The sequence below is a fragment of the Nycticebus coucang genome, chromosome 14 (assembly GCF_027406575.1).
Source record: "Nycticebus coucang isolate mNycCou1 chromosome 14, mNycCou1.pri, whole genome shotgun sequence".
In the NCBI taxonomy this organism is placed as follows: domain Eukaryota; kingdom Metazoa; phylum Chordata; class Mammalia; order Primates; family Lorisidae; genus Nycticebus; species Nycticebus coucang.
The window spans coordinates 82,130,411-82,140,251 of record NC_069793.1 but is presented as its reverse complement, the minus strand read 5'-3'; the positions used below and the strand labels follow the sequence as shown (position 1 = coordinate 82,140,251).

The window sequence follows — 9,841 nt, the reverse complement described above, 5'->3', positions numbered from 1 at the left end:
TATCTCTAATTCTTCCAAGTCACTTTACGGAGAAGGAAATTGACGCCGAGAGGCTGGGCAATTTGCTCAAGGTCACAAAGCAGAGATTTAAGCCACAGTCTGTAAATCCGAATCCCGTGTTCTTTGTGTACGTTTCTTTGCCGGATGGGGAGAGGAACCTGCCACCCGCCCAGGCGACAGCTGGAAGAATATGGAAGAGAAAGGGGGCAGACTGATCGGACAGCACTTTTCACCTGGGAAGGGAGGGGGCAGGTTGCCCAGGCCAGAGCAACTAAACTCCATCCGCGCCTGTACCCCGGCTCGCCTGGATCCGAGTGGGAGGAAAGCGTGAGCCGGGAAGCTGGGCGGAGCGGGTGCTCGGGGAGAGGGGGACGGCGGGACAGAGGAGGGGCCCGCAAGTGGGGGCTCGACCCTCCCAGCAGGAGAGCGGTCCCGCCCACAGACCCGCCCCTCGCTGTCCGCGGCTCGCGGCCATTGGACAGGCGCGCTGTCCGTCCCGCCCCGCAGCCGCACAGAGAGTCTCCAGCGCCGCGCTCGGCTCGGGCGGTGAGAGCAGCTCGGCGCTGGGTGCTGGCGGGGTTTCGCAGAGGCGCTGAGCAGACGCGGCCGGCGCCGGGTTGTGGGCTGGTCGCCTGCAGCCATGACCCTCGCAGTCAGTCCCTCGGCCTCGGCTCGGGGCATCTAATATCCCAAACAGTCGCGCGCAGCTGCTGGAGAGCCGGCGGCTGCCCCCTCGTCGCCCTTGGCGCCTTATCCCACTTCTTCCCCGGAGCTGGAAGCAGCGCGGGCAACCAGCTCCCCAGTGCAAACTGGGGGTGTCTGCTGGAGGAGTCCCCGCCGCCGTCGCTGCTGCCGCCCCTCACTCTAGCTATGGCTTGGCGGGGCGCAGGGCCCAGCGTCCCGGGGGCGCCCAGGGGCGTCGGGCTTAGTCTGCGGCTGCTGCTGCAGTTGCTGCTACTCCTGGGGCCGGCGCGGGGCTTTGGGGACGAGGAGGAGCGGCGCTGCGACCCCATCCGTATCTCCATGTGCCAGAACCTCGGCTACAACGTGACCAAGATGCCCAACCTGGTGGGGCACGAGCTGCAGACAGACGCCGAGCTGCAACTGACAACTTTCACACCGCTCATCCAGTACGGCTGCTCCAGCCAGCTGCAGGTGGGCGCCCCCACCCCCATCCCTGGAGGGACCCCCCTTGGGGAGGGACGCTCCAGACTAACCTCAAGGAAGCGGTGCCCCCTCCTGGGAGCCCCCTGTCCTCTTCCTAACCTGGCCGGTGTTCCTCTCCTGGAAAAGTGAGTTCCACCCCCACCCCCACTCTTCTGTCCTTTCTCAGGGACTGGAAGCCAAAACGTTGTGTAAGTCATCTGGCCTGGGAACGAACCCACTCTTACACCCCGCCCTTCCGTTTTTCTCCCTTGCCCACCCATGTCTGGCCAACCCCCTAACCCCAGAGGAGCTGCGGGTTATCTTTGCCAAAGATTAGGCGCTGCTGGTCGGTGGGCGAGTCCCTGATAGGGCAGCCAGCTGCAGTTGAGGCTGGAAGGCGAGAACACGGGACTTCTTCCTTCCCAGTCGCTCACCGACCTTCTTGCTCCCCCTTATTTTTGGAGCGGGGTGTTAAGTGAAATACCGCTGCGCTGTTTTCTTCTGAATGTTGCCCTTGCATCTCCCGTATGGCTTTGGAGGTCATGCAGGAAGGAACGGCTAGGTTGGCTTTGGTTCTCATCCTCAGGGTTGAAGGCAGGTTTAATGCTTGGAAAGAGAGAAGCAGTTCCAGGAGGGTAGTTGGAATAGTGGAAGAATTTTTTTTTTGCAGTTGTTAAAAAATGTAAAGCTTATGTAAATGGTATAGAAAATATTTGTCCCACAATAATCAGTGAAGAAAGAATTTGCATGTACAGAGTGATTGTTATCTTGTAAAAACACAAAACAACAATCAATTCATTGGGAGGAAGAAGAGTAAGATGAAAATTTTAAGTGTTAACATTGGTTGTGTTTTGGTTGGTGAGGCTGAGTGACTTTTAGAAATTTTGAGAAGAGAGAAGTTGTGGGAAAAAAAATAGAGCTTAGTTGTCCACACTAAAAGCTTCAGAAACCTGTGGTTCTGGCGGTGACTTCTGAGAGATAAGAAACAGATACAGCTTACTGACTAGGTGCATTTTTTACATAGGTCATTTTAAAAGTTAGATTATGGTTCTGCAAAGATGGTTGGGATTAGACCTATTGCTGGTGAAATATCCTTTTGTAAGTTTTAGAACTTTGGAACTAGGTTATAAAAGCTTAAGAAATCATCCTTTAGCTCTTAGTTTGGAAACACTACATATCCTGACATCAGTGGCAATTTTCTTGGAGAAACAACTTTTGCAGGGATATATATTTTTAATTACATGTATCCTGGGGAAGCAGCCAAGCTGTTTTGAAGGACAAGACTGGATCCCTTTACATGCTGGAAAATAGTTACTTGTAACTCTAGACTTCATAGACAACATCTGTAAGGAGCCAAGCAGACTGTTTATCAATGCTGGAGGAATTGAGGACAGCAACTGGACTCTTCCCCTGCTGGTATTGCAGTTTCAGGGACTTAACATTTACATTTTCCTATTGTGCTTCAGTATTATTTATTGAGGAAACCTAGCCAAACAAACCCCTGGTGACCAGAGACCACAGTCTGCCTCCCAGCCTTATGTCTAACAGTGTCTCAACTGGGACATTTTCTGTTTCAGTATGGGGCTGATTAAAAAAAAATTAAGGCCTAATATAGAGAAATGAGAGAATAGTAATGGGATCTGTTTTTTTTTTTTTTTACATTTCTTTTGTGGTGATAAAAACAAACCGTTCTGTCACCTAAATGACTGAGTTATATGAGTAGTCTCTTCAGCTCTTTCAAGTGGTAGCTAAAAGGAGAATGAAAATTAGGTTTTTTAGGTTTATTTCCTTAAGTGGGAAGTTCTTCAGAAAATATATATATTCATTTATTCCTCTGGAAAGGATTACTAGAGACAAACTAAGAAAAGTAGGTAAGTGATAGATTATAAATGCCCCTTGTTGAGGTCAGAGTACACTGATAGACTCCCTGTATGGTGGTTTAAAAGTGGATGTAATACATTGTCTGGTAGCATTCAATTTAGCTTTGTTCAAGCATTTGGTCAGACTTCCCAAGTCATTGTTTTCTTTGTTCATTTCGTTACTTTTTCAGTTCTTCCTTTGTTCAGTTTATGTGCCAATGTGCACAGAGAAGATCAACATCCCCATCGGCCCATGTGGTGGCATGTGCCTTTCAGTCAAGCGACGCTGTGAACCTGTCCTGAAGGAATTTGGATTTGCTTGGCCGGAGAGCCTGAATTGCAGCAAGTTCCCACCACAGAATGATCACAACCACATGTGCATGGAAGGCCCAGGTGATGAAGAGGTGCCTTTACCTCACAAAACCCCCATTCAGGCTGGGGAAGAGTGTCACTCCGTGGGAACCAATTCTGATCAGTATATCTGGGTGAAAAGGAGCCTGAATTGTGTTCTCAAGTGTGGTTATGACGCTGGCTTATACAGCCGCTCGGCCAAGGAGTTCACAGATATCTGGATGGCCGTGTGGGCCAGCCTGTGCTTCATCTCCACTGCCTTCACAGTACTGACCTTCCTGATTGATTCTTCTAGGTTTTCCTACCCTGAACGCCCCATAATATTTCTTAGTATGTGCTATAATATTTATAGCATTGCTTATATTGTCAGACTGACGGTGGGCCGGGAAAGGATATCCTGCGATTTTGAAGAGGCAGCAGAACCTGTTCTCATCCAAGAAGGACTTAAGAACACAGGATGTGCAATAATTTTCTTGCTGATGTACTTTTTTGGAATGGCCAGCTCCATTTGGTGGGTTATTCTGACACTCACTTGGTTTTTGGCAGCAGGACTCAAATGGGGTCATGAGGCCATTGAAATGCACAGCTCTTACTTCCACATTGCAGCCTGGGCCATCCCTGCGGTGAAAACCATTGTCATCTTGATTATGAGACTAGTGGATGCAGATGAGTTGACTGGCCTGTGCTATGTTGGGAACCAAAATCTTGATGCCCTCACCGGCTTTGTTGTGGCTCCCCTCTTTACTTATTTGGTGATTGGAACCTTGTTCATTGCTGCAGGCTTGGTGGCCCTGTTCAAAATCCGGTCAAATCTTCAAAAGGATGGGACAAAAACAGACAAGTTGGAGAGGCTGATGGTCAAGATTGGGGTCTTCTCAGTACTATACACGGTTCCTGCCACCTGTGTTATTGCCTGTTACTTCTATGAAATCTCCAACTGGGCAATCTTTCGGTATTCTGCAGATGACTCCAATATGGCAGTTGAAATGTTGAAAATTTTTATGTCTTTGTTGGTGGGCATCACTTCAGGCATGTGGATTTGGTCTGCCAAAACTCTTCACACGTGGCAGAAGTGTTCTAACAGATTGGTGAATTCTGGGAAGGTAAAGAGAGAGAAAAGAGGGAATGGTTGGGTGAAGCCTGGAAAAGGCAATGAGACTGTGGTATAAGGCTAGCCAGCCTCCACACTTTCCTCATTTTGAAGGGGGGAAGCTAGCATTTCAGTGGAAATGCTACTGAAAATTTTATGCAGTGAATCTCAGTTTGAACAAACTAGCAACACTTAAGTGACCCCCATCAACCTAACGCCACCCCCCCCACCAGCATCATAAAACCAATGATTTTGCTGCAGACTTTGGAATGATCCAAAATGGAAAAGCCAGTTAGAGGCTTTCAAAGCTGTGAAAAATCAAAACGTTGATCACTTTAGCAGGTCGCAGCTTGGAGCGTGGAGGTCCTGCCTAGATTCCAGGAAGCCCAGGGTGAAGCTGTTTTTCCCTGCTGGGTGGGATTTGAGCTGTTGAGTTGGTAACTTGCAGGGAGAAAGATTAACTTTTTTAACCCTTTAAAATTTTAAATACTAACTGGGTCTTTCAGATAGCAAAGCAATCCATAAACACTGGAAACACTGGGTTCAGAGAAGTGTTACAAGAGTTTTACAGTTTGGCTGATCTAACATAAACATCTTCTGGGGTGCACTGTCAGCTGTTTAGAACTTTGTGGATTGCACTCCCAAGAGGTGGTGTCAGACTCCTTCAGTGCCTTTGTCATAAAACAGAATTGTTTGAACAAACAAAAGTACTGTACTAAGACGCATAGAGTGTCCGGTGGATTTTTCTTCTCTTTCTTTCTTAAATTTCAACCTTTCTCTTCTAGGCTGCTGCTGTTTTCTTCGTTTTACATTAAGGCCTCAACAAGGTATTTTTATAGGAATTTTTGCGCAGCAGCATGCCTAATGAGAGGAAAAGGAAGGGCGAATCACTTTCTGACAATCACTTAATTCAGAGGAAAATGAGATTTACTAAGTTGACTTACCTTACCGACCCCAGAGACCTATTGCATTGAGCAGTGGGGACTTAATATATTTTACTTGTGTGATTGCATCTATACAGACGCCAGTCTGGAAGAGCTGAAATGTTAAGTTTCTTGGCAACTTTGCATTCACACAGATTAACTGTGTAATTTGTGTGTGTCAATTACAATTAAAAGCACATTCTTGGACCATGACATAGTATACTCAACTGACTTTAAAACTATGGTCAACTTGCATTCTCAGAATGACAGTGCCTTTTTTTTTTTTTTCGTAAAGCATAAGAATGTTATCAGAGTCTGGTCTACTCACTACAATGAATACTTTTAAAATTTTGTGAAGGGAACTGAGGACAGTGAATCCAACTATTTGGTGCATAATTGTTTCCTAGTAATTGGCAAAGGCTCCTTGTAAGATTTCTTTGGAGGCAGTGTGGCCTGGAGTATTTATATGGTGCTTAATGAATCTCCAGAATGCCAGCCAGGAGCTTGATTGGTTAGTGGGGAATAAAGTGTAGACCATATGAAATGAACTGCAAACTCTAACAGCACAGGTCTTAATTGCTTTTTGCGGAGGTATCCAAAGCTTTTAAAATTTATGTTTTACGTTCCTCACAGGGGGGTACCCCCTAGCAGCCTCTCAAAAGTTGCAGTTCTTTTAAAAATTGTAACTGACCTTTCACTTAATCCGCCTTAGGCCTTCTAATCAGCAGATCTCTGGGACAAATTGTTGACTATGTCACAGGTTGCTTTCCTTGTAACTTATACCTGTCTTTGCTTTAGCCACTGCTTTGTAATGACTCCTTTATTTATTAATTTATGTCTTTTGGAAAAAAAAAAAAAGAGATGGGAAAACTCTTTTTTTATTCTTTTTTACTATCACACTTTTTTTGTGGAGAAACATCATTTTTAGGGACTCAAAATTCCAGATAGGTGGTCAAATTCTGGAAATAAGCATATCTTCCTTGTTTCCTTTTTTGGTTTGACATTTTCCTTCCTTCTTTCTTCTTTGTTTTTGTTTTGTGTGGTTTTTCAGCTGTCTGAGATCAAGATGCATATAAGGTCTGTTGTGTGTTTTGGACTGAGGCTAAGTGGGCACAGTGGCCCCTGCTGCTGTGTGCCCAGTCTGAGTACCTTGTCTGGACTCTGAGTCAGGGCTTCAGGAGCATGAGAATTGGTCCCCGGAGGGACCAGTTCAACTCCATCGGAGAGTGAGTTGCCTATGAAATGCAAAATGTGAACTCCCTGTGCTGCTTGCAGATAGTTCCCATAACTGTTCAGGGCCCTGGAGCCTGCACCCAGGGGCAGAGCCTGCCCTTACTCACGCTCTGCTCTGGTGTCTTGGGAGTTGTGCAGAGACTCTGGCCCAGGAAGGGGAAGGAGAACCAGGCAGGAGCAAAATTGGCCTTTCTGTTAGAGCATAGAGGTTTGTGATGTAATTTTCTTTGTAACTCATCAACAGTGTCACCAAGACAGCACCTAACTGGGGGCCAGGCATGGAGTGGGTGATTGATAGTTGTCAATGATTAAACAGTAATAAAAGAGCACTTGGGGGAACCTGGACACCCAGGTTCTGAGTTCTGGAGAGCTAGTTCCCTGACCACCTTTCAGTTTTGACATGTCTGTTCCACAGATCTCTTGCCTTCTCAGGGTAAAGTATGTTTGATCAGAAGTGGCCAGTCACTGCAGACTGGATTAGTAGCCCTAGCAATGCCAAATGGTTATAGGCCTTTCCTTTCACATTCCTGACAATGGAGAGTGTTTACCGATTCAGGAAAGGAAGTTTGTGGCTGAGGCCTGAGGAGTCAGTTGCTAGTGACCTTCAAACAACTCAATCAGTTAAGTTGGCGTGTTTAAAAAAAGTCAATTATCAGCACATTTATTGAGTGCCACCTGTGTGTAAAGCCCTGTGTTATGTGCCTTATAGGATGTCACGGGAGGTTATCTCTGTTCTTCTAACTGATCTAGGGTAGGGATGTAGCTGAGGCTGTTGAACTTTGCTATTGGTTTGGCGAGGGAGTAAAGACCTCAGGAATTCCTGTATATTCCCCTGTCTACCATAGACCCCTTCCTTTCTGATTCTTCCTATCTTTAACACATCTTTCATCCCTTCCCAGGAGTCCTCGTAAATCAGCTCTGCTAAATGACAATCTCTGTAGAAATCCCCTATGAAGAGTCGTGAGAATAGGTTATAAGAACATGAGCTCTGTCATCTATGGTTTTGGAGACAACCAATTCAGGGCTTGGGGTATTCTGTGTGACTTAAGTAAGTATATTTGAGAACAGTGTCTAGTTAGGGAAAAGGTTAGTGTTTTTCTTTCTCAGTAATCTAGAATAATAAGTGGGTAGGATTGTAGCTTCTGACAAAGTCTCTTGGCCTCCAAAGATTTTATTAAACAGGAGCCAATGGCACCTCTGTCGAGCCTCCTCTGGAAGACTCCTTTCTCCTGTTTCACAAGGGCCAAATCTTAGGGCAGAGGAACGTGGGGCAGGGTAGAACTGGCCAGAACCATCTGGTTGAGCTACTTGGTTGATTCATACCCTTTTTCCTTTATGGAGACCTATTTTTCTGATCTCGGAGGCAGTTTCTGAGCTGGCAGCTTACTTGGTCCTGACATCAGAGAAGGGGGACACTTTTTATTTTCTTGAGCTGCTCTCTGACTTTGCTTTCCTGGGTCACACCCTCCCCTGCAATCCCCAGACTCAGAATCTGGGAGCCTTGTTATATCTAGATTCTGAACTGGGGTCCACCAGCACCTTCGGTTCTGTGCTCTCTGGCTCCTCTCAGCCTCTGAAGTCTGACTTAAGCACTGATTGTTTGGGAACCAAAAGATGAGCTCAATAGCCTCAGTCCTGGAAGGGCAGACCTAATTTAAAGGGATTTCACCAGGATGGTAAAATTTTTGACTTCTGGTGAGGTGGCCATAGACCAAAGTTTGTAAAGTACAGACTTTGGAAGGACATCTTAAAAATCAGTCCACATCCTATATTTCATTCTGTGATGGCATTGGAGAGAGTTGCTATTCCAGCCATGTTGAGTTACTGGACAAGTTCTTTTCTTCTTTTATGGTATTTGAGTTTAGAGTCCTGTCTGGGTTTCTATTATGTCTGGCAAAGGACCTGGCTTATCATTTTTCCTCCAGGGCTAGATCACAGATCTTGGAAACTTCTCAGAGAGCCTTTTGCTCCTACCAAGGATCAGACAATCGAGACTTAAATAATGGATTCCATTTCACTGTAGCCTGGTTAGAGCTTTCTGCTGTCTCCTCTTGCTGTGCCCGTGTGCAGGAATGGCACGCTTGACAGTACCAGGAGGGAAGTGTGAACCCCAGGTCCGCCTGACATGTGTCTTCCCCTGGTAAGCCCAGTTGCCCTGATAGTAGTCTGCTTCTGTTTCTGATATACCTAATTTTCTCCTCCTCTGCATGAGCAACTCCTCAGTATTCTCCCAGGTGATTTGTAACGGGCCTGTTTGGGGTCCTATGTGAGCCATGTCTTCAAAGCTTTTGTACCTCTTTGCTGTCCCTCAATACTCAGTACATGACCACTGTCACCCCGGAAGACCAGGTCTGCCCCAGGACGGTTGGGTCCATCTTCTCTCCCAAGTTGTGTAAGTTTTCAAATCCTGTTAATGGCCTCAGGCCTCAACTTGGCTGTGGGCTTTCTGGAGCAAGATAAGTGGCTTCTAGGTTTCTCCCAGTGGGGCTTGTAGGTGGTTCTGAATTTTTTTCTACCTCACAGGGATATTGTGAGGTTTTAGAAGGTCTAAGGGTGAAGGCCCCTTGAGTTCTTAGTAAGAAAAGTAGACTAAGTTTCAGGCATGATTTGCAAAAAGATAAAATGCGACTCTCCCTGCCCTGTGTCAGCAGTCAGGCTAGTTGCTCCATGGCCTTTTCTTGGATTCACATACCACCCCCACCCTCGCACAGCTCTAGGAACCTTGAAGCCAATTTGGGAAATTTTCAGATGTGCAAAGTAGAGGTACCAGATGAACTCCTGCTACAATGCCCTGAATGAATTGCTGAACTTCAAAGAAAATGGACCCTACATTTAAGGATATACAAAAGTATGTCTGCATTGATGTCTGTACTGTAAATTTCTAATTTATCACTGTACAGAAAAAAAAACTTGCTATTTAATTTTGTATTAAAAGAAAATAAAGATTTGTTTGTTAGCTGGTGTGTGATGTGGCATGTTTCTGAAAGTGTATGAGAGTCCTTGGGAAGCACACAGATCCAGCAGTGAGAAATAGAGGATTCGGTTTGCAGGACAAATTGAGAACCACTTTCTGAGAGGTTCTTTTTTTTTTTTTTTTGCTGGTGCTATTTTTCCCCTGTGGGATTTCTCCTGGGTCAGCAAATCCCCACAGTCCAAGGTCAATAGGATTTATCACTACTGTGGTCATCTAACACTCAAGAGGTCACCTGATGCTGTGGACATAACTATAGTTCTCAAGC

General features: G+C 46.1%; 1 protein-coding gene across 1 annotated transcript; it reads left to right on the top strand.

Moving 5' to 3' along the window:
• Positions 1-535: 535 nt before the first annotated feature.
• FZD4 (frizzled class receptor 4) lies at positions 536-9,558 on the top strand. Its single transcript, XM_053561885.1, has 2 exons — positions 536-1,155; positions 3,197-9,558. Exons 1-2 carry the CDS (start codon positions 871-873, stop codon positions 4,523-4,525), a joined length of 1,614 nt encoding a protein of 537 aa, XP_053417860.1. The 5' UTR covers positions 536-870; the 3' UTR covers positions 4,526-9,558.
• Positions 9,559-9,841: the final 283 nt, after the last annotated feature.